Source organism: Piliocolobus tephrosceles, chromosome 3 (genome assembly GCF_002776525.5).
Source record: "Piliocolobus tephrosceles isolate RC106 chromosome 3, ASM277652v3, whole genome shotgun sequence".
NCBI lineage: Eukaryota > Metazoa > Chordata > Mammalia > Primates > Cercopithecidae > Piliocolobus > Piliocolobus tephrosceles.
In genome coordinates this window covers 80,969,081-80,995,283 of record NC_045436.1, presented here as the reverse complement: position 1 = coordinate 80,995,283, position 26,203 = coordinate 80,969,081, and the positions used below count along the sequence as shown (strand labels likewise).

General features: G+C 34.1%; 1 protein-coding gene across 2 annotated transcripts in view; it reads left to right on the top strand.

Annotated features, from left to right (window-relative positions):
• The window catches only part of PPP3CA (protein phosphatase 3 catalytic subunit alpha), a 331,326-nt gene that overhangs the window by 79,543 nt on the left and 225,580 nt on the right, over positions 1-26,203 (top strand). The window contains exon 1 of one of the 2 annotated variants that reach the window (XM_023220088.1): positions 22,533-22,571. The exons of the other annotated variant lie outside the window; for it this stretch is intronic. Within the exon in view, the coding sequence (XP_023075856.1) occupies positions 22,553-22,571 (19 nt within the window). The 5' untranslated portion in view covers positions 22,533-22,552. Of the gene's footprint in view, positions 1-22,532; positions 22,572-26,203 lie in introns of those variants that run through there. 2 annotated transcript variants of the gene reach the window in all.

Below are 26,203 nucleotides of genomic sequence, written 5' to 3'. Positions count from 1 at the left end.
TAAAACCATTGAATAGTCCAAGACTGTCTACTTACAAACCACTTTTGGTATCTAATTTCTTGCAGGATAGTGCATCTCAAGTAATTGGTAGGCAATTGTTTTGTGTCTTTAAACATATTTTTATGAACGTACGGTATTATGCAGTGAGCTGTCCTTTCCTATGAATCTAGGAGGTGGAAGGAAGCTTAGTTTGAACAAGCTTATCTAGTACCTGACATTGAACATCCCTGTATGCCTTTTGATAGAGCAATAGATTGAGACACATATTTACAACAATTGACAAAGTTTTTATTGGTTGTGAAGGTGCTATGCACACATATGAACGACCTGTCATGGATCTCGCTGATACTTCCTTTTTATGCAGTAGCTATAGCCACTTTAAAAAACACAGATGTTATATAGTAAAAATGCTACAAACTCAGAACCTCTTAAAACAGTTTTTTGCCTCTTACAAATTACTGTCTTTATGCAGTATTCCTCAAAGATCTTGTTTGCAGTGAAGCATCCTTTGAAGTATGTGAAATGTATTTTTTCATTACCATCTCACACGTTATGTGCCCTTAATTCCATTTGTAGGAACTCCTTCTAAAATTTAATGAAATCCTCAGCATCCAACTCTATGCCACCGAGATTACCATGGGCTAACCAAAATTTTATGAAATGTTCACATGTTCCTGGAAAAACCAATGAGCAACTTCTAGAGACTGGTAAAGTAAAGGCCTGACTTCTACTGATGTTGCATTTCTGTTGTACTGCCATATTTGGACACTTACCTTACAAATACTTATATGTTGTCTTCTTCTTGATGTTCATGTTGAGGTGCTTAATTATGCCAGCAGTGTACTTTGTGTTTCACAGCTATGAAACAAAACTTTTCAACAAATATTTAATGAGTGCCTGTTAATACCAAGAAGTTTTCCAGGTTCTGGAGATATATAGCAGTTAATACACACACACACACACACACAAACACACACACACACACACATATACACACACACATACGAGTTCCTTGTTTGTATGGAGCTTATGTTCATTTCTGTGCATTATAAGAGAAGACAAAACCAAATAGAATTCTATCCCTATTTTCGTGGATGGGTATAACAATTTAATATTGTTTACCTGTATTCTAGAATATAAGTCAGAGAGAATTAGATTTAAAAAGATGGTTTGGGGGCCATAGCGTTCAAAGCCTTGTGTAATGAACTAAGAAGGTTACATTTCATTCGCTTGCGAATGTGGAGCTAACGAAGATTGAGTGAATATTTTGAGGAGGACGGTGGCATGATTGTTGCTAGGCTTCTGGAAGGATGATTCTTCCATGAGGGTATATGGTGAATTATAGTCTGAATTGTAAATAAAGAGTGGTTAAAATTAAGTCTGGCAAGATTTGTTATAGCCTGTCTTAGACAATGGATAAATCCAAAGGGGGACAGATCAGTTAGGAAAGTATCACAGTATTGTAAGTTGAAGTAATAATCACCCAAACAAATATACTGGCACCAAGAGATATATTTGAGACAAACAGTGGAAATATCAACTAATTAAAATATTTAGAACCTGCATGCGTAGGGTGACATAACAGGGTATGTCTTGGGTGACTCAAGGTTTCTAGCTTGCAGTGGAAGGAGTAGTGGGCTTGTGGACAAATACAGATGTTAGTCTTTGGGAGAGCACTTTAAGCGAAGTAGAAATGGCTTAACAAGTATACTTGGAGATGAGGTAGTGGGTAGGAAGTGAGGAATTAGAGCCAGCTGGGGCAATCATCATTTTTAAGACATTTTTGTGGGGGAGGAAACAATCACAAAGGTGTTGTGTTGAGGTGGGAGCAGGAGCAGGGAAAAGTTTCATCTTTGTTTTTGTCTTCTCCCACCCCCTTTTCTAAGCACAGAGAATACCTGAAAATTTTTGCAGGAAGAGAGAAAGGAGCCAGCCCACAGGGAGAATCTGCAAATGAAAGAGAAATATGGTGCATAATTGATATAAAAATGGACTAGAGTTGGCAGTGAGTCACTTTCGTGAAAAACGAGTGAAAGATTTGCTTTGGTAGAGAGGGTGATATGTTTAAAACTCAGAGAAAGGCGTGAAAGAACAGGGAATTGAGGAAGCCGAGGGATTCTGAGTTGGAGAGGAGGGCGGCTGTGTAATCTTACAGCACTGGGTCTCAATCTTCTTGACAATTTTTTGAAGACAGGGAATGACATTGCTTAAAGATAACAATGAAAATAAAAAAAGGTTAATTAAGTTGTTACAGTTAGACATGATAAATGAATTTTATATCTGCTCTTCTGTAATTTTCATAGCAGTTTTCTCTTGGGCTGAACAAATAGTTTATAAACTTTGGGCAGCTGATATTTAGCAGGATGTCCCATGAGCCAACTTAGTAAAAAGAATAAAATAATCAAATACCAAGACCAGTTTCAGGAACACAGCATAGACATCAAATTTTGATACTGTCCTTTGGCTTTTTTTCCCATGTTATCTTAAGGAAGATATCTTGAGTGCACAGAATTCTTGGACATTTGGTTTAGATATGTTACTTGTATATATGACTAATACATTCAGCCTAATGTGTTTCAGCAAGTATAAATAATATGCTATAGGGATTGTTATAGGCTGGGAATCTTCCTTAGGTTTATCTAGATACAGAGGTGAGATAAAGTTGCAATTTTATTATCTTTAGTTAATTAGCAGTTAAATACAGTGTTACTCTATGTATTATTGACTGTCCAAGTTGCAGGTTTTCTTAGTGGTATTGACATACTTAGGGTACTGTTCTAGAGGAAGATGGTTTTACATATTTAAGTTGATTTCAGCATTGTGGTCCTGTAGCACCTTAAAAACTGTGAGGTCGGAATTCTCTTTGAAATAAACTATGTACCAGCTTAAGAATGTAATCAGTGAGATATGACAGAATTTTGCCTTCTTTTCTCAGACTTCTTTCACTGATGATTAACTACGTGCAGGTATTTTTGCAGAAAACAAGTAATACCTCTTTTCCATTTGCTTTAGCTGAAAATTAATGAGAATTTATCAGTTCTTCTTCTCCTCCATATTGATTTTTATTATTGTTATTATTACTTATTTATGTTTTTTAGAGAGTGGATCTCTCTGTGTTCCCCAGGCTGGAGTGCAGTGGTACAATCGTAGCTCACTGCAACCTTGAACTTCCGGACTCAAGTAATCCTGCTACTTCAGCCTCCCAAATAGCTGGAATGACAGGCACACACCACCATGCCTGGCTAATTTTTAAATATTTTTGTAGAGATGACGTCTCATTATGTTGGTTAGGTATATTGATTTTTAACTCAGGCTATCAAAAATATCCCTGAAAAGGAGGAAATTACTTATTTCAACTAAAAAGGTTTTAAAAGTTTAAAAACCATCTTCTTATACAAGTTGACAATAATATCAATACTTTAAATATTAATAGTGGAGTAAATATTGGCATATAAACTGATTATAAATTCTTGCACAATACACATCTCATCTTGGACTCAATTTATTGAACATTTTTAGTAATTTTTTCAGTCTGGAGTTCACTTTTGTTAGTCGTATAAATTGCATTTTCCAGAGATAGCATATGTTAATTTTAAAATGAAGATCTGGGACAGAGAATTTGAATAGTGAAAAGAATTAATTATGTTTTTACATATGTTAAATTTTCTTTTAGAATTATCTGTTACACATATACAGTTATATTCTGGGTAATTATTATTACTAAAAAACAACCCCCCCCAAATTCTGTTATGTAATGAAGATTTTGTTTTTATGAAGCATGTTTTATAATGGAGAATTGTCATTTAAATTTTCTGTTATATCAGATTTGTTTATCTTGTCATTAGATAAAATTAGTGGAGTTTGCTACATGTTCTTTGAGACTATTTGTAATACCTGCTTCAGATGCCCCCACATTTAAGGCTATCCTCATTCTAGTTTCATCTGCACACTCTCTGCAGATGCAGTAGATTTTCTCATGCAACTTTTCACTCTTCCATTTACAATACTTTAGTTCCCCATTAGCTTCTAAATTAAATTAAAGACATTTAACCTCCCTTTCTGCCTCATCATTCTTTGTCCTGTTTTTCAAGACTGAAATTTTACTACATTTAGATGGTGCTTCAATTATTTGCTTTCCCATAACATGCCCTCTGCTTCCCTGTAGCCCTGTTTCTATACCTTTGTTCATCTTGACCGCCCACTCTCACCCCAGTTCTCAAAGTTATTTTTTTCTTCAAAACACATTTTCACCTTCGGAAAATATTTGTGTAGTCAATTATTACTTCATAAGAGATGGGATTTTGAAATATTAATTGGAATATGATTGTAGATGTTATATGAATTCAAGGGTGTTAGGCAGGTATTTAATGTGAAGACCAATTTAGAGGTAGTTCAGTAGCTGAGGCATGCTGTGTAGAAGTAGTGCTGCTTATTATTCCTTTGATTAAAATCTCTTGGTGTTTTTCTTTACTTAAATAGGGAAGTCCAAGCTTCCTCTATGTTAGGTCCCCGTTTGCTTCTCCATCAGGCCTACCATTGTTTTGGAGACTTTGCACATGACTTTTCATTTGCCTGGACACATTTCCCTCCACTTCTTTGTCAGATTAGGTGTTATCTCCTTTAGAGGCCATTCCTCAGATCCCCTTATCCTCTCCTGCCCCCCATCTCAGTGTAGTATGGGCTTCGTGCACTTCCATTATTAAACTTGATGCTTCTAGCCCTCAAAAGCAGGAGTCATGGCACAGTTTCTGTACTCTAATTATTTGATTACTTGATTGTCTTTCACACTAAATAATGAGTACCTGAAGTACAAGGACATTGCAGTCCCAAGTATATAACACAATTCCTAGCATATCATAGGCCCTGAAGGAATATTGGTTGGAAAGAAATCTTTATTCACATTTATGGATAATTCATACCTATTATGTGTTACATTGACTTATAAAAACCTTTGATTCCGTGGAAATGGAATTTTATTCAACTTTTAGATGAGCCATTAATTTATCCTATATTTAATGCATATTCTGCACAGTACATGGGTTATCCACTAACATGCTTTTTTCTAACATTGAATAAGTTGAGTTCCATTATCTAGAGTCCTCCCACTCGGTTTGTGGGTGTGGAAATCTGTGCATACATATTATTTCATTCCTAGGTAACTGAGGACACCCCAGGACAGAGGCAGATTGGTAATAAAGTCTGACTTCACACCATAGCCCTATCAGTGGTCTGAAAAAGACAGCTAGGAGTGGTAATCTGAAAAGGACAGCTAGGGATGTTTGTCTGTCTCATGCTCCTACAGAATTTGGCCTAAATGAAGAAAACGGTCACATTCTCTATATGAGAGAGGACGGTATCAGTAATCAATAATTACTGAGCAATTGCTACTTACTTTCTCCTTTTATACCCAGAGATACTACTGAAAAGATACTGTTCTCTTAATTTTCTTTAGTGAATGTGTTTGTGTTTGCTACACATAGCCCCTATTTTTATTATTACTATTATTATTATTATTATACTTTAAGTTCTAGGGTACATGTGCGTAACGTGCAGGTTTGTTACATATGTATATATGTGCCATGTTGTGCTGCACCCATCAACTCGTCAACACCCATCAACTCGTCCTTTACATCAGGTATAACTCCCAATGCAATCCCTCCCCCCTCCTCCCTCCCCATAATAGGCCCCGGTGTGTGATGTTCCCCTTCCTGAGTCCAAGTGATCTCATTGTTCAGTTCCCACCTATGAGTGAGAACATGTGGTGTTTGGTTTTCTGTTCTTCATAGCCCCTATTTTAAATTTCACTTTCACTAGTTGAACTCAGGTTCAATTGCTAGACAAGTATGGACTGGTCTAGTATGCACTGTACTCTTATTTCTCATCCAGTCATCTCTGAGTCTGTCAATATAAAGGAATTTCTTCATATTTATCCCAACCTTGACATTTCCTTGAGATTTCATTAGGTCATCTTTAATTATATGTTTTTTTTTTCTTTTTTTTATTATACTTTAAGTTCTAGGGTACATGTGCATAACGTGCAGGTTTGTTACATATGTATACTTGTGCCATGTGGGTGTGCTGCACCCATCAACTCGTCAGCACCCATCATCAAGGATCTAGAACTAGAAGTACCATATGACCCAGCCATCCCATTACTGGGTATATACCCAAAGGATTACAAATCATGCTGTTATAAAGACACATGCACATGTATGTTTATTGGGGCACTATTCACAATAGCAAAGACTTGGAATCAACCCAAATGTCCGTCAGTGACAGACTGGATTAATTATATGTTTTTAATTTTGTTCTTAATGGATAGTTGATACAGACTGAATAACACTGTGATTTTAAATGAGAAAGATTAATCAATCTACATAATACTGTAACTGATTTTTATAATGTAATAATAACCATTCTTATAATTTAGTAATAAACATAGCTAGGACTATATCTGAATTTAATAACTTGATTGAAAAATGCATTCACTTAATAATCCTATTTGTTTTTTGTACTTACGATGTAAGTTCTTATGATGTAAAATATAAATAGTAAATGTATAGAGCTATATGCAACTTTTATTCCTTTATTTTCTTCTGTTGGTAATTTACTGGCTTTACATATTTTGACATTTAAAAAAAGAATGAGAATATGGGAACTGATGTAAGAAAATACAGAGTTTTGGTGAAAAGTAGAGGAAATAGGTGAGGCAAGAAATTGTAAAAACAGGCTGGAATTATTGATTATTATTATATCTAAGTCACTTGGTAAGAAAGTAAACCTGTTGAAGTATAAATTATTTTACTTCCTCTTTGTATATGTAAAGGTAATTCTATATATAAAGGTGATTCATCCACAGGCAGTAACATGTAAATTCCATAATCCCTCTGTATGCTGTCACAAATACATTAAAGAAACACCTTTTTTTTTTTTTTTTTTCCAGGTAGGGCATGTGAGCTGCATTACCTTAAAGACATTTATGTTGCTTTCCGTGTTTATTCCCTTCTATTACATGACTAGTCTTTCTCTACTTTGTAAACAAATGACCAGTGGAGTTTCTTAGATGGTTTAATTTTGTTATTTTGGGATCAGGGTAAATGAGTTATGTTTGTTTTGAAGGGGTGTTTGTATATCTGTTGTTCATCTTGTGTGGTTTTTATTTGGGTTATCGTTTGACTTTGAAATTTACTCACTCCTTACCTTTCATTCATCTTCTCCTTCAAAATGCTGCCACAAGCAGAGAGGTGAATGAACAGAAACTCACTGTTTGTATTTATTCATGTTTCCAAGTGATTCATGTTATCCTTTCCTTGAATCACCATTCATTAAAAGTGGTTGAGTCTTCTTTATGCCTGTCTTCTCTGATAATCTTTCTATTCTTTGGGATTCAGGTCAGTTTAATAAGAAAAACTCAAGATTAAATATCTTGAAGAAAGCAGACATGGGCTGGGTGCTATGGCTCCCACCTGTTGTAATCCCAGCAGTTTGGGAGGCTGAGGTGTAAAGATCACTTGAGCCCAGGAGTTTTAGACCGGCATGGGAAACAGAGCGAGACCCTGTCTCTACAAACAAATAAATAAATAAATAAATAAATAAATAAATAAAAATAAAAAAAGGTAGCTGGGTCCCAGCCACTCAGGAGGCTGAGGCAGGAGGATCATTTAAGCCCAGGAGGTCAAGGCTGTAGTGAGCCCTGTTTGCACCACTACTGCAGCCTGGGTGACAGAGGGAGACTCTGGAAAAGAGGCTCTACTGCATTATTTCATATGGTTAACAAATTGTAACCTACAATACAACAAAACTCAGCAGAATGCTTGTGGATTTAGTGATAATATAGATTTTTGGTTTCTCTCCTGAATTGTCTTTCAGTCATCTAGACGAGAGCTGAAGGCTGCCTCCCCCTCAGAGAGAATTGTTTGACCTAAAAGAGATTTAAAGAGTTTGTATTAGTTTCCATCATAGGGGATTCAGAAGATAAAATCTGACTTTTCCCTGCTACCTCCTTTAATAAGGGCATATATCACCAGAACTCTACCTTGCCTCCTCTATCCTGTCTTCCTCCATACATGCTTTGTTTACTTTGCCTCCCCTGGCTCCTATAGGCATTTGAGTTTGTTGTCTTTTCTTGAATGATTAAATGACATATTTGCTTAGTGATTATTTGAACTTAATAAACCATTCTGAGAAATTTAAGGTCACTGTGCAACTGGGCTTTTAGAATCTCGATTTACACTGAGACTGAGGGACAAAGATCTGCACAACAAACTAAATTTTGTGTGCATTTGTACATTTTGTGTTTTTCTGTATGTTAAATAGTAATTGCCTGCTGGTCTCAAAAAACTGATTCATGAAGAATGTTTCCAAAGGAAATGTTTTTCCTTCCTTTATTCTGATTTTTTCTTTTTGTTAACTTTCTTTTTCTTGCCCTGTGTTATGGTGCTGATTTTTTCTTCCTTCACATGTCTTAGAAGTCATTCCAGTTTTCGTATTAAACTAAAGATTAAAAAAAGACTCTATTCCTATTGAAATTAAAAAGTCAAAAAAATTAAATGCAACTGTGAGCTACAGTGACTTCTTATTTACTAACAAAGTGCAGGGTCATAAAAAATAAATAAAAAGGAAGGACAGACAACAGAAACAGTTCCTGCCTTGGTGGAAAAAGACATGGGGGAAAAAGATATGAAACTGATTCATGCCTTATTTCATTTATTTGATGTAAATGAAGAACTTTATATGAAGACATATTACTTTTTATGTCTGTTTTGAAATCTAGACATAGACTTCGATATTGGGGTCAAATTGCTTATTTAAGTACTGTGAGAATCAGTGTACTAAGCTAATCTTGTAGAAAGATAGTTTGGGATGCAGACTCTTCCCAGTAATTATTATGGAGTTAAGGCACCCTTTTTACCATCTTCTCTGTCAACCTAACTGACCTGAGTTTCTAATCAGGCAAAGTGAGAAGAGTGATCCGGAGAAGATAATTTGCATAGTATATGTAAATTTCTATTTCATTTATATAAAACCCTTGAATGATACCTTAATAGAAACCATATAAAATGAAGCTAATGTGGGTTAGACGATAACGTGGTTAAATGGATTTTTTTTTTCCTGTGTGAACAAAAGAACTGACAGTTTAATCAATAGACCCCTGTCAGTCTGGAGAGATGCTTCTAGTGGTCAGCATGGCACTTTCGTCTTTGTGTGTGCATATGGGTGGGGGTGGGGCAGGGTGTTGCATTTTCCCATTAATCATGGTAAACATAAAAAAAAAAAAAACAAAAAAAAAAAAAAACAAAAACTAGATGATACCAAAATGGAAATATAAAGTTGACAGCAGAAAACAATTCAGAATTTTAGTAAGTTCCCTTCTTTGAAAGTAGGAAACATACCTTGTCTGTCTTTTTTTGTGAGTCTTATTGCCCTCTATGAAGGAAGTATTAACAAAAACATTTGTTTGTTATAAGATTGAATGAGGTATATCACATATTGTACAGTAACAGGGACAAAAATGGCACTGATGCCTAGACCCCACTCTTAGAAATTCTGATTTAATTTATCTGGAATGGGGTCTAAGCAGTAGTATTTTTTTTACAAGCTCTTCAGACAATTGGACTGTCCAGCCAGAGTTAAAGGGTCACTGGACTAGTGAGTCCAAGATTTTCTGAGGTAGAGCAAAGATGATATATTCTCACATACTCTGCAATAGCTGCTACTGCCTGGTGACCTGAATTTTTTCTTGGTAAGATTGAAAGCTAAAGAAAATGAAAAATATCTCTCAAGGATATGGGATTCAAGTGTTCAGCTTAATTTTATCTTCCCAACCATGTACACACAGTACACACTGCATTGTGCATCATAAGGTCATTCTCTTTATAGCTGCTGTGGATTCTATTGGTATATTTTCAGTGTTGTTTCTCTCCAGTTGAGTGCTCTCCTGCACCTTCCTCATTCCTTTGTGTTTTTGTCCCCTCCCCTGACAGAGAGCCTACAGGGGCCACAGGTTTAAAAGTGTGTAAAGCTTAATGCAAATTTTCTTCTTAGCAAAGTAGCCAGCCCACTAACTATGGGAGTAAGGTGGTCAGGTGGATAGTTATAGCTCACATAAGCTTGATTTGCATTTTTCTGATCATTCCTAGAAGGCACACATAGAGTTGAAAGTTATGGAGTATGCCATATTCCAGGAGAACAAAACCATGAGAGTCAGGAGACCTGTATCATAGTCTCAGAGGTTTAGAGTCCACCTAACTTCATGTGTTTGAGCACCTTACTTACCTGCTTCTGTCTCATTTTCTTCTCTGCAATATGAGAAGCTCAAACTAGCCACTTCATAAGGTTCCCTCTAGCCTTTACAATATGAAGTGCCATTTTATTTTTATTATTAGTTTAAGAGAACATAAGCATCCACTTGTTGCTAAATACTCTTTTCCCAACATAAAAAGGTAACCCAGCCAAAAACTAAATACAAATTAAATATTTCAATAATGTAAATAATTTTATATACTTAAATTTGGGTTATTTTAATTGAAATGTGCCTTAATGAAATGAATTAAGACATTACTAGTCCAGAAATATTTCAACTTTGGATGAGGGAGAAGACTGTGGGGGTTTGTATACACTCTTGTTATCAATTTCACTTAAAGTGCTTCTATCAAGTATAGATAACACTGCCTTTGATCGCCTATTTGCAGGGTGATTATTAGTAAAGTGAGGGGGAACTTGGTGGATTCCTCTTTTTCTACTAAAGAAAAAAGAAATGTGATACAAAAACTGCTGAGGTAAAAATCGGTCTTTGTATTTACCTTAGTAGTCCTGGTCAGTTTTTAATTCATTGAATAATTCTTAGAAAAATCTTTGAACGTGTTTTTTTGTTTTTGTATAGGAAGGTTAATAACCTCTCTGAATATTTCATTTAATCCTATAGAAAAATATGAGTAGTTAGAATAGATTACCTTAAATAATTCTGAGAAGAATAATCAATAATGCTTGATTATTTCTTTTGATAGCTTTTTTTTGGGGGGGGGGTTGGAGTGGGGAAGTTAAAACACACATAGAATGTAAGTTTTTTTTTTTTTTTTTTTTTTTTTTTTAAATGAGTTCTTCAGAAGAATGTGTGAGAAAACTCATGATGATTTTTATATGTATAGTTAATTTGGGAATTTGCAGAGCTCACATTTTAATTAGATATTTCCAAACTTATATGTAAATTTCTGGTAATGCTTTGCAATGAGATCATTGATACTTTTGAAGAAAGTAAAGTTCTGTTTTTTTAAAGTGAAAATAATTATACTGCATCAGTCATTTATAAAGGACAATGCTTATTATTTTTTCAGACTGATGTGCTGAAAAGAGTTACTATGTGTTGTTTGCAAATGCTTTGGAAGAAATGCAGATGTTTGGAAAATGTCTTAAAAATCTGGAAGTTGTAAATATTATGCAGCAATAATGTTACGTTATGGTAGACAGAATATCTTGTTATAATTACCAAAGAGTAAAGAAATTTATATTCTGGCTCCAGATTTAAGAATTTGAGTGCTCAATGCTAGATATATTGCCTTCTTCTATGGTATTTTCTACAATACCATACTTCCAATACTGTGATTGAAAACTGACTATACTTCTATTATAATTGGTGAAGGAGTTTATCTCTGATATGCTGTAAGAGTCTCATCTCCACCATTTGTTTCAATCTTGGTCAAATGATTTAGTTAGCCAGACCTCAGCTCTTTATTTCTAGGAGGTATTAATGGTACCTACCTGATAGAGCTTTATGGAAATTAAGTAAAGCAATACATATAAAGTGTTTAGCTAGAGACTGCTATATAGTAAATGCTCAATAGAAGTTAGTGATAATGTTACCTTGCTTGTGGAAGATCTTGTCAAAAAACCATTTGCTGCTTTACCATTGGCTTGTGCTTTTCTCTGTGAAAATGATACCTCTAATCCCTTTTCTTTTGTATCCTTTCTTTTAAGATCTCATTTATTCCCAGGGACAGTGAAAGTAATTAAGAGATTTACTTTAGTGGAACTTCCTTCTAGCTTACTCCAGATAGGAGTAACCAGAAAGTAGGTGACAATGTTAATTAGAAAGATAAATTAACATCTTTTATGAGGATAATTTACCTGATAATAATTGAGAAATCATTGTGAGATTGTCAGAGGGCAGTTTATAGAATGAATTACTTTTGATGAACGAAGGTTGCTTTTTGAGGGAAAGAAGATAGTTTGGACTTATATTTTAGAGAGAGAGGGAAAGTTACAATATGTTGCTGGCATTCATCGTTTAGTTAATAATTTGGCCAATCAGGGCTGAAATAGAGCTTGCCTTTTTTAATAAAGGATCATTTATTATAAAGACTTATTTCTATGACCTATTGTCATTCCATAGGGATCTTGAGTATTTCCATATGGACTAGAATAGTGCTAGGAAGTAAAAGATTTTCTGGGAAATCAGATATGCCATTTTAAGGAATGATTTTATCAGGTCATTTAAATTTTGTGCTAGACTTCCAATATTTTTGTTTTGTTTTGATTATGAAGTATTCTGTAAGACCAGAAAGGAAGCCAGCATGTTAAGAAAGTTTTAAAGTTATTATATTTCTGATACTGCCCATACACAGACACACACATACAAACACACAATTTCTTTGCCATCTCTGAAAATCTAAGGTAAGATTTAAATTACAGATGGTATGAAATCCTGTGATGCCGAGGTCTTATTAGAATAGCAGTTTGCACCTTTCTTGTTGATATGATTTGCCCCATCTTCAGAAGCCTGTGCAGCTGAAGATGAGTCATTAAGAGAAGCTGGAATCAGTAAAACTGCATTTTACGATAATGCTTTCTAAACTGGTCACCTAGCTAAAATTGGCTGAGGCTGAAGACAGCAGTTTCTGCCTTAAAAGGAAGGAGTAATTACTATTAACATTGGTCAGGAACTTTCTTATGTTCGTGCATTGACAACTCTTAGCACTTTATTAACATATACTTTGGAAACAGGTTGTGTGGATTGCACAGATTTTAGGGACATGAAGCTGATAAAGTGGGAGCATATTCACCATATACCAGTGTAAGAGAAGAGAGCGTGTGGCAGAAGATTCACAACTTATTTTAATTTGCCAGTCCAGATCTTCTGTTCTGATGGAAAGTCAATATCCTTTAGGATGGAGAGTGTGTGTGTGTGTGTGTGTGTGTGTGTGTTTTAATCCAAGGAATCTAAAACAACTTTCAGAATTTATAAATTTTCCTGAACATAATGATTTCAATGTAACACTATAAATAAATCTGGCATTATAATGATGTGCTTTATAATCCTGACTAGGTTACTTTTACATAATGCCAGAAACACATTTTTTAAGCTAGCACTTAGAAATATTACTTTTAGTTCCAGAAAATAAATTTTCTGGTTCAAAAAAGAACAAAGTTTTGACCTGTAAGGAAATGGTGCCCACTGTGGGGACTGGTCTGTGGAGTGGAGGGCAACTGAAGTTACTGAGATTTATTGATCTCCTTGGTGATCCTGGTCCATGTGGCATCCAGGCTCATTGTGGATGCTTGCTGAGTGAATGAAAGAATGATTGCCTTCCTGTCAACTGGGAAAGGAAGAAAAAAAATCCATGAAATTGAAAACAAAAATGTTTAGCAGTAAGATTCCTATCAGCTGGGTTCATGACCCATGTTCTGACTAGTTACCAAAATTGAATTTATCTCAAGGACACATGAGAAGAAACTGTTGGTATGTGGGGAGTGGCTGGAGAGAGATGATGATAGAGGAGGAAAGTACTTCTAGTGTGACTTTCCTCAGAGTCAAGAGAAGGAAGTCTTGCAGCAATAAAAATACTTAAATATAAACTGAAGAACACCTCTGGTTCTCGTTTTTGGTAGATGGGGAAACCCAGAGCAGAGCTTAAGAGGTGTCATCTGCTCTCCAGATGGAGTCAGCTGACGACTCAGAAGCAGAAACCAGGTCTTCTGACTCTGGGCAAATGTTAGATGCTCCCTTTAGTAGCAGGAAGACCTGGGTTAAAATCCTGATTTGGAGTGTGGTTTGTTGGACTTCAATAGTTCGCTTGTCTGGTTTCTTCTAAAAGACATTTAATTTGCCAGATATTTAATTTCTTTTGGAAAAGGAAACTGGACTTCATTATCAAGCTCGAGAGAAGAGCCAGGCTTACCATTCTCCTTTCTTTCTGAGTTTTAGCAAAGGAAGTCTCACTGTGGCTCTTCAAGTAATGAGGACACCAGGAAATGGGTGGTGATAAAGGAGTAGTTTAGCTCAGTAGTAGGTACACAAGAAAGAGAAAAAAATTCAAAGAAATGAAAAATTCCTCAGGAAGATTATGGTTTTGTGTTAAAGTCACATATTTCTTATCAAAGCGGAGATCATTGAATAACTAACTCTAATTTAGATAGTATTTCCTGTTTCCACTTGGGAAGTTAGTGTCTCAAATATTGAGAGATTTGAGGGAACATATAGGTTATCCTCTTGTCCAAGAGGAAGACTCAAGTGTGGACAGTGCAGCTGTCTCTTGTCCGGCCCTTCTCTTTCCTTTTGCTTGCTAGTGGTTCATTGGCTCATCAGAAAATTTGGGCAAGTTGACCTTGAGGGATCCAGACTGTAGTTTCTTACCTCAGTGGTAATCCATTTGGATAGTTCCTTAAGAATCCTCTATAATGTACACTTTCTTTGTGATGTTTTCCTTAGCTGATGTATTCTATAGTTTTTTGTCCATCAATATGTTTATGATAATTTAGTATTTATATTTCGGATTTAGTGTTCTTGATTAAAGTCAAGAAAGTCAAGACTTTTTTGGTAACTGATTTTGTATTGTTTTGGATTCTTCACTACTACTGGAATTGTGATTTTTTAAAGAGTCATTTATGTATATATTTGTTTTTACAGCAAATAGTTTTTGGACACCTACTTATTTCAGGGATTTTTTTATGTTGCCCTGCCTCTGGACAAGTAGGGCATAATGTTAATACATTTGTTTTGAACACAGTTTCATTTGCTAACGTGGTTTTAAGAGAAATTATTTTTGGTCACGTTTTGGAAATAAGAATACTTTTAGAATTGTCCACATTGATGATAGAGAAACAAATGTAAAATGTTCCTGGGTATATCCTAAATACAAATAATGCATATTCAGTAACTAATATTGTTGGGCTAAAAATAAACAAGTAGTATGTTTATGGTAAGCATGACTCCTTTCACACAGCTGTTAAGATTTTCGTCATCTCTGTGTAATGTTCTGTATGTTTCATGGATCAAGAGGTACCTCATCCAACATAATAAAATTAAGTGGCACTTTATAGAGCATACTGCATGTCAGGCATTTTTCTAAATATTTTACACATTGATTATTTTAATAGTAAGAACAACACTATATGATACTTTTAATATATTAATATATTAAACCAGTAATCTCTGATTTAAATGCTTATAGGTGAGGTTAACACAGCCTGTAAACAAATATTTGTGAACTTCAGAACAAACTGAAAGCAGGTTGCAAATGTCAAATAAAATGGCTTATAATATGTCCATTGGATCTGTCACTGAATGTGGAATTCTGAAAACAAAACAAATGTCTTATACATGTAGATGGAGACCTCTGTCTCCCTAATCCAGGGTGGAGGTAACTAACCAACCCATTTGTTTAATATTTTTCCTTTTGGGACATTAATATACCTTATCCTTATTAAACACCCCTTCACTAGAAGAAGACATCAAAACTAAAAGAATCAGGAGTAAACAATAACATGGAAGTATTTAACATGGAAAATTGACGTGGAACTTCATGTATGATTTGGAAACTCAGTCTCAGAAACATGAAGTGACCCATCCAAGGTCACGTAGCAGAGCTAGAATGAGTTCCATAATAAGAAATATTAAGATTCTAATCCTACCCCTTCCCTACTTGGGCAACCCTGGCGAAGTTAATCTTTCACAGCCTCAGTTTCTTCAAGTGTAAAACACATAGCAATGATAAAACTTACTTTACAACATTAATGAGAGTGTTAAACAAAATAATATACTTGAAACTATCTAGTTCAGTGCTTTGCTTCATAGATGGGAAATAATAAATGCTTATTTTCTTTTGTCCTCACCATCTCTATTAGTCTATTAGTGACTGAATTTGCTACCCTAAGAATACAGCCCTAACATTACAGTGCTTCTCAGGGAACCAGAAAATCCTACCTGCAAACATTCCCAAAACACGAAGCTGTTTCATATTAGGTCTGTTGACTCCTTCCATCGTTAAAACTCTGCAACCATCATATCTCAGTTTAACTTCATCAGACTTCTTAATAGTCATTTAAATGGAAATTTCTATTGTAGATATGGCTTATTTGGTATCAGTGAGTACTCATACTAGTGAGCGGGCAGCCTTGCTAGCCAAATATTTGCCTTTGGAGTTGGCCAGTGATTTTGATTGCTCTACTTTTAAAGTACATGTAGTTACATTTCTAGCAGGTGGGCATTTACAATTTCTAGCAATGTTTATGTGCCATCATGCAATTAGCAACCTGTTGTAAATCATCCAGCCAGTGGTGATTTGCCAGAATGAACAATAGCTGAGATTATGCATTGCTGACTTTTCTATTGTAACCCAAAAGAAAACATCCTTTTTCCTGGTTGTTAGGAGTCTCTTCAGACATTAGATGATTTTTAAAAAGTTAACTCTGTAGACTCTGACTCTATTCAGAGAGTAAAATAATATAGCATTTGTATTGTGCTAATAGCAAATCTCTGTTAAGAATTCATATATGTGTACCTTTGTTACATTTCATAATACGTTTTCAATACAAATCTTGATGTAACAGGAGTGGTGAATAGAATATCAGCACCCCTGTTCAGGGGCAGAAAAGAATATAAATTGTTAGGCATACTGGTAATCTGCCAATTACTTTAACTATCCAGTGACCTTAGTATAGGCAAAAGAGAGAGGAAAATGATTTAAAATTATTCCTTATCGTATTTAAAAAATGGAGGAGGAAGAGAAAGGTGAGAACAGTAAAGTAGATTTGATGCTTATTTAATGCCTTCCTTGTGAAAAAGTAAGAACACAGAACAACAGTGATTATGGTAACAAAACAAAGTAACAAGCTAAACATGCTTATAATATTTTAGTACACTTTTGAACAAAGTATTTAAATGTGGCACTATAGAGAAGTGTAAGATATAAAAACAAGAGGCAATAAATACATCTTCAATTACTTAGTTTTTAAAAATTTCACTTTTACCTTCAGAGGATTGACATTAAAATAATAGGCTACTTTTATAGTTGCAGAATTTACTTACTTTTGGTTGACAATAAGATGTTAGAATTGTTTTATTGTAAAATAAAATTATTAAGAATATGATAAATGTAATAAAATATTAGAGAGGAGGGTCTGTATCTTACTTTAATTTCTATCTCTGTTGTCGCCCTTCTAGTGCACATCTTTGTATCTCATAAGTGCTAGTGAACTATTTATGTTAACCTGAAAAATGTAAAAACTGAAAACGGGAAACTAATTTTCACTTGCAAGTAGCACATGTAAATAACATGAAGACATTACGTTTTTTCCTTTTTACAAAGCTAACGACAACAGTAGAGTACGTCTTCTTACTGGTGAAATAAGAAATTAGGAGGTTTTTTGTAAGAGATGTTTTAGTGGATAGGCTTCTGAATACGGATTTGCAGTGAATTAGGGCAGGTTAATTCCCGGAGAGGAGAAACAAAATTGGAAGTCACAAGGGATAGGCTTTCTCATTTCAGTGATTTTTAAATCTGTAACATTTGAAGTTTTTTGTTTCCTCAAAGAAAAAAACTAAAATAAACTTTGTCCTGTGTAACTTTACATCTTTTTCCTGGGACTAGTGCTTCTTATGTTTATTGTATTGTCACCATAAGGCATCCTTTATTCACATACTACTCATTTCCTATTAATTACGTATACAAATGAGGTCCTGCCTTATGCATGGTGGAAAATGAAAAGATTAATTGGACACAGCGTTTACTTTCAAGAATGTAGTAGTTTAGGGGGAGAATCAAGCTAAGGTCTTTAAATGTTGGTTGAGTGGCTGAATTAAGCGATTTATAGATAATCATAGTGACTGTAGGAGCAAAATTTTTCAAAGGACAAGACACAAGATTTAACATTTAGAGTAATGAGGGAAGAGTCAATTAATACTGCTTTATGGTATTAAATTTACTGACTGAAGTTGATCAGAGTCCATTTAGATAATATTCTCTCTTTGAGCATGTCTATATGAATGATATCAGTGAACACTGTTACAGTATTGAAATGATATGTGGGTATAGTTTTTGTTTTATTTGCAAATTATTTAATTTTTCTTCTTAGAGATATTGTCAACAGCTATTAGCATTAGGTATTATAATGATTACCATTTTAGAGTCTGAAAACAGTGATAGAGCAATCACAAATCAATGACCCTTGCTTTTAAAAAAAGTTAAAATGCAATATAAACCATTTATGCAGTACAAAAACTGGATCCACATCTGACCAGCAAATAAACTATACACATTCTATAACTAGCAGAATATTTCCATTAAAATGAACTTATGAATTATATCTGAAAATTCTTTCATTATTCATCAAGTGCCTAATATGTATTAGCTTCTCTTGCTGAATACAGAGATCATTAGTGGACCCAGCTATATCCTCCCAGTGTTAGTACTTCAGGCAGGTATGTAAACCAATACATTTTGTACAGTTTTCTAAATTGTAACTGGAAGAACAAACTCTACTGGGACTTTGTGAGGATTAAGTCATACTGACTTGGCCTCTTTGGATATACATCTTGAAGGATAAGATAATTTTGCTTTTGATTTTACTTGACATGAGTATAATAATAGCTGTAAAATGCCTTATTACTGTAGAATTTAAGTCTAATGATTATAAATTGAAGATGGGAGGGGCTAAGACAGTGAACAGAGTTCAGGTGGCTTCCTGTATTATATAATTTTATTGGTTATACTTTTTGCCACATCCCCACAGAGAAAACTGGAATCGATTTCTACTTTTCTAACGAGCATCGTAAAAGAGAGGTGCTGCCTATTCCCCTCTTTTCTTCATATATTCACACATTTCTGAGACTTAGCTCATCGTTCATTAAGCCTAGAATAATGTGAATGTGGGGTAGAGTATGGAGTAAGCTCTTATTTAAGTCATGACATTATCATAATCTATCAAAATGTTGATTTAATCAGATAATCTGTAAACATAAAATTTAAAGTCTATACAGAGAAAATCAGCTATGTTTAGTAAATATTTATTGAACAAATGAGGATGTTGGATGTTGGGATTCTTTAATAATTGGCCCAAGTGATGGAGATGAATGTTTTTATTTAGCTTTTATTTAATACGATGAAATTAAAATGCATTTTATGTATCACAAATAGATTGTAACCCTCGAAGGTGCTTGGTATATGTATTACAAATGTTGGAAGAGTTCAAGAAAGAAAGTGACTCTTAGTTTCAGTAATATCATTGTCCTTCTTTAGTCTTTGATTAATGTTCTGAACTTAACTAGCTAAGAGCAGATGGTGGAACGGTGCCAAGTTAACATTCACCATCTGCTTCTCACATGTATAATTTGTCAGAATGTGTGCTAAAAAATAATGTATAATATATAATAGCGGGGATATTCTCTTTTGTGGTTGTTGATCAGGGAAGCTGTACCATTTAAGATAATTGTATTTAAACGTGAATAACTTCATTAAATAAACATAGCAAAAACACTTTTAATGAGCAATCTCAGTATGTTGTTTTGTCTTTTACTTGGTTCTATGAAATGTTGTTGTTTTTGGTGAAAACTTAGAATTTGCTCTTGGACCCTTTTAGCTTCATCAGATTTGGTTTCACAGTTTCTTAGAGGTGTCCCTCTTTATTAGGCTTTTCAATGAGTCCTTTTCTCTGCATGGGAAGCACATGCCTTAGCAAGCAGCAACCTCTTAGAGTCAGCAGATCGCTAACAGCCTTGCTTCTCCACTGTTTCACTTTATCCCAAATATTAAGTGTGGGCCTCTTGGTAGACTGAAACTGATATGAGAGCAACTGTCTATCAGATAAGAGAGACAGTTAAGAAGTACTTCAAAGGAGGGAAGAAGACAAGAGACAAAAGTAGTTGGGCCTCTGAGCCAGGCTGCAAATGTATGAAGAAGTTAATACCAGCAATAATTTGCTTGTACTTTCAAGTATAAGCAAAGCAGGGTTATGCCTGGACCTATGTGTGGTGAGTATATGGTCTTCAAAGGATCTGGAAACTCTAAAATTCCATGCAATATTTTTGTGTAGAGATGCGCATAGTTAAAAACCATTACCATGGAGTTATAAATGTGTGCAGAAGAGTTTTCCCCCAGACTCCTTCTTTCACCTGTTTCACAGTGGTATGCCTTAGTTTTAAGTAAGGTGGTTTTTTTTTTTTTTTTTTTTACCAACTGGGGGAAAAATAACATATAAATCAGAAAAAAAGACAACACACGATGACGATGTTATTTTGAGTGATGCTTATATTCCTTTAGTAATTCTCTACTGTATTTATAACCCTACCAACGTCTGCATTTAGTCATATGACAGACAAAGCAACAAATAATGTATGTTTATATTACTTCTTTCAAGACTAAGGTGGGAAAATGTCGTTGTGCTGGCAAGATGGGGACAGTATGACATTTTGGCTAAGGACATGGACTTTAGAATCAGAATAGAGTTTGGATTCTGGTACACATTACTGATTGTCACTGTACATGTAGGTAGCACTTCAAACTTCGCTTTCTTTTTCTGGAAATTGGAGATAATGGTATTTACTTCTTAGAACTGATTTTGTCTTAAAACCATAGTTTTAGTAATGGCACATGGGAATTGTGGGTATGTCTGTTTTCAGCAAGGTATGACCTTTCTGAAACAAATCCTCTCTTGCAGGAGGATCTGGTCCTCAGTTTAAAACTTTGATGAAGAAGGAGGCAAGGTATTGGCTTGTTTCTGTCCTGTGGTTCTCATTACCTCAACAGTCATAACTTTGGTATCTACATGTGTTCTTGCTTATAGATGGAGATGAGATCCTGTTTTACTTTTTGCCTTCAGAAATGATGAACGTTTCTTCCAGTTAGCTAAAATCAGTGTACACTTCATCTCTGAACCTCTTGAGAAAGGAAAGAGAGTGTTAGAATGTACCTTTGTTATATATTTATTATATTTATTATTATTATAGGTGAAAATTGTTAGTATACACCTTTAGTTCACCTGGCACTTGCATGTTGCTTTTAATCTCTACAAGTTTTTTGTTTTCTGTTATTCAGGAAAAGCACTAGAGCGTCCCTGTTGTTAACAATTATAGGACATTTAACAAATAGTCTTTGATTCTAAGGAGAGAAACATCATTGTACTCTATTCTGAAGAACTAGTCATTGTTGGATCCAACTTAATATTTGTCCTGTGTAATTTACACAGGTGTTTCCATTTATTGTTAGTAACTAAGAATACTGCGTGTCAGTCATATTTTCACATAGTAGAAAAATCTTGTGTTGAGTTTTATGATTAGCAAAACATAAGATTTCTAAGGCCCTTCATTTAAAAGTACAATATAATGAAAGATATTTACTTCTTTAGGAAAACATAGAAATACGTATACATAAATATATTTCATTTTTTTCTAATAAATGAAACTTTAAGGGACTTTGTTCAGCTTTCCCCAGTTTTCTTTCACTGTTCCACATTTGTCTTCATATGATACAATTTTATGAGCCTTTAAGAGCTAAGAATATCCTTGCTATTTCTTCTTCATGTTAATATTAATGAATACTAAAGAAATTAAAGATTTGTTACATGAAAATTTTCTTTGTGTCAAGTGGAAGTATATTTTCTCTAATAAAATTGAAAACATTATTCTCTTCCAGGACTTAAAGATACATTATTTGAAATAAAGAACAACCTTTCTTTTTTCCTTTCCTTTGTTAGTCATCATACCAAACTGTTTGGGAAAAGAGCCCATTGGTAATCACAGTTGAGATAGTTTATTTGTCTTTAAAATTTTTTATTTCCTTTTAATATACAGGTTAGCAATCCATTATATTTATCAAGAAGAATATACTTACTTATTAACTCTATTAAAAATTTAATAGTTGGAAAAAAATTTAACCTCAGGGAAGAAAAAAGTTGAGGCTAATGAATAGAATGAAAAAATTGTATTAAAGTCACTTATAAATAGCTAATTATGTCACTTTAATATTTAGGGGGTAAAAGTTACAATTTCAATCTATGAGATTCACCTAATTGGAATGAGTTTCCAAAGTATGTGGGGAAAAATGTGAATTTTGAATCACAAGCTGCCAGTAAGTTAAGCAGAATGTCATGTGAATTATAGACAGGAAGGCAGGAAACCTGGATTTTTATGTAGCTGTTTCTTTGATAAGGACAGAGCTTCACATAAGTTTGTCATCCTTTTATGTAACATAATAATACTCTTTTAAATATATTCTTATGGAATCATATGAAATATTCATTATTATGTCCTTTTTACAGATGTTGAAACTAACGGCATAAGGGTATGAAAGATACAGCCACAGGTACAGTATAACACAGTAAGAAGTAGAGCTTGGATTAGTATTCAGGTCTGTCTGACTCTAAATCCTAGGTATTCTCATAACACCACACTGTGTGGCCTTGACCCAGACCTTGACCCAGGGGCTTAACTTATTTAGGTGACAGTTCTTAATCCATAAGAAAAAGCTTAGATTAATTTATATCAGAAATCTCATTGGCTCTCAAATTCCAAAAACTCAGTTATTCTTGTGTTTAAAAATGAACCACAAAGCACTCATTTAATGTTTATTAAATAACATTGAATAAACTATTACCATCATACCTTATACAGCATTTCAAAAGTATAATCTGTAGTCATCCAAAATCTAATGTTAAATGGCTAGCACTGAGAAAAGTAAAGAAACAGTAATTTGCTATATAATTTAGGAAAAATTCACCAGAAAATTAGTTTGCTATTTTTTATTATGTTGTAAATGTATTGAGGAAACTGTCTTCAAAACATAAAATAATATAAACTACTAACCTTAATTTATTTTAAGTAGTTTAGCTTTGTCATATTAAAACGTAATATAATACATTGTGCTAAACAGAGATTGATAATATAATGTTGTCGGTTTCTGTCCTACATTAAGAATAAAGCAAAGCAATGTAAATATTTTAGAAGTCTTTTTGTAGAAGATAAAACTGAAAGTTAATTTTGGCTGCAAGTTCTCTGCCATGTACTGAAAACCCAGTAATAACTGAAAGGTCAGGAGATTGAAATATTAGTATTTTACCCTCACAAAATAGTAACTCCTTATGTTCAATACTTTTTTTTTTTTTTTGATGTTTAACTTTGGTATTTTAAGGAAGAATGAATGTATTACACACACACACACACACACACACACACACACACACACACACACATGTCTTTCCCTTTGCAGTGGGTGAAAATTTCTGGCAATCTTGTTCCAAGGTAATTTATTGTATTTTTTTATTTATTTTTTAATGGATGCTTTAATATAAGAATAAATAATACCAAGGCATTATTTTAAAAATATTTTGTATTTTATGACATAAAATAAAAATTTATAGGTAAGTTTCTTTTATTTTTGCTAATGTTATATGAAGGTGGATAAAATATCTGTGAAAGGGGGACCTGAAATCACCGCACTGTGTAGTAGTGCTTACAGTTAGAAAAGCATTTTAAAATCCCTAAAAGCAGAAATTTGTTTTTTAAAGTGTCATTTAACACTCAAGATTCTCTGACAGATGATTTTAAGATAATTCATTTCAGATTTGAATTTCAGAGTAGCTACTAATGACAGAAGAAATCCATTGAATTTCATTAATTATAAGTCTGATACTTTAATCAGTGTGTAGGCATCCAGATTCTTAGTATCTTAGGGAAAAAGGACATATTAGTAATCTGAAATGCAAAAAGGTAATCCAGCACATATATTTGTTTTATCAACAGCATTGATTGAGTTGATTTTATATTTGCACCAGTTAGTGTAATTGCTAAAGATGAAACACCTTCCTCAGAGCAGTTGAATGTATAGTGGAATTTGGTATGATGTTTACTATTAGTAAAAGTGATGACATATAGATAGATATACATGTTCAAATATTTTAGAGATGAGAATGTGTCTTTTATTTTGTGACATAGCTGATTTTCTCTGAAGAATAGTGGTTTACTTTTAATTCAAGAATTGCCATTTATTTGAGAGCAGTTACATATTGCGTGCATTAAAAGAATTATCTTTAATTCTAACAAGAAAACTGCAAGGAAGGAATTCTGATCTAGAAATGTAATGCACATTTGAGTCTGTCTGGCTCTAAAACTCAAGTTGTTTTTACATCATACTGCAGTCAAGTGACTTCTTCCACATTCTGATTTGCAGATAGTCGTAGGATGTTAGAGACAGAAAGAACACAATGTTGGTCATGTAGTGAAACTTTTTGGAAGGGCCAAAAGAGGATTATGGACTTGCCAACAACCAACAAATAGTGGCCAGACTAGAATCTTTATCTTCTAATTACTAGTATTTGCTGTTTCCAAGCTCCTTTCCATTATCATTCAGGAGCAATTAATTAAACACCTCCTCTCTTGGGACACTGTTTATATTATTTGGCTCTGTCTCTCTCTTTGTCTCTCTCTCTCTTATATATATGTGTGTGTGTGTGTGTATACACACATATATAAAGTTTTAAAAAGTGTGTGTATATATACACACACATGTGTATACATATGTATACACACTGATTTTATTATTTTATTGTCATCTTTTATTGGGCAAGGAAGGCTTTTTGTCCCCCTTCAGGCAGTGCATAGTGAAGGGGCATATATATAGTAGCACTCAATAACTATCGATTAGTTTACTGCTACTGTTTTGTTATTATGTTCTTCACTATTGCTATTTTGCTCCTTTAGCCCTCTGACAACTGTAAGCAACTTTCTATATTAAAATTCTTTTGTTGAAATACCTACTTTGATATCTAGTTTCCTGATTATACCTTAACACATACAAAATAAATCACAAACGGAATGAAAAAAAATATATATACGGAAAACATAATAAGCTACATCACTTAAATTTTGTAAATTCTTTGCTTATGGTAAATATAGAAATGATGCTCATACTGTGCTTAGTACAAAATACAGAATCGCATAATGGGACATAGGAAGGGTTGGTGGGGAAAAACCTTCTGCGATGGCAAAGAGGTAGATATGTATTAAGATGACAAGGAGGCCTGTAATACCAGCACTTTGGGAGGCTGAGGCAGGAGGATCACCTGAGTCCAGGAGTTTGAGACTAGCCTGGCCAACACAGTGAAATGCTGTCTTTACCAAAAATACAAATTATCCGGGTGTGGAGGTAAACACCTGTAATCCCAGCTACTTGGAAGGCTGAGGCAGAAGAATCTCTTGAACCCGGGAGGCGAAGGTTCCAGTGAGCCAAGATTGTACCACTGCACTCCAGCCTGCCTGGGAGACAGGGAAACTCCATCTCAAAAAAAAAAAAAAAAAAAAAAAAAAAAAAAAAAAGGAAAGAGAAAAGATGACAAGACATGACCACATCTCTGTTAGGCATTAAAAAGTTTAATATCTAATATTCGATAAATTGACTTTATGTTGAGGGAGTATACTCTTCTACTCAGTGAGTTGGTGTGTGATTTGCATTTGAATGCAAACTAATTATATTTGCTCTGAAGAAAGTACGTATGTTGTACTTACTGTATATACTTTGTTTTTCTCATAAGGTTGATGAATTTTTCTCATTCTGTTGTTTTGTGGGGTAGCTAGAAGATGAAGGGTTATAGGAGAAGCCTGCAAATTCAAGGTTAAGTCAGTTGGCTCAGAATGAGTTTTTTTCACCTTTGCTTCATTAGCACTACTCTTTAATTAAATATATTATAAATCACAAATAATAAAGCCCTTTAACTTTATATATATGGAAGGAAACTCATGAATATATATGATATATATGCATATATACACATACACAGATACATATATGAACACTGTGTGTATGTGCAAAACTATGTCTATATCAATTTAATTCACCGTTGGTTTATACTCAGAGTAATATATGGTGGTTATTTTCTTGTTTATATGAAGACTAAAATAAATACTTTAACCTATATAGCTTGTAACTTGTTTCTAATTAAG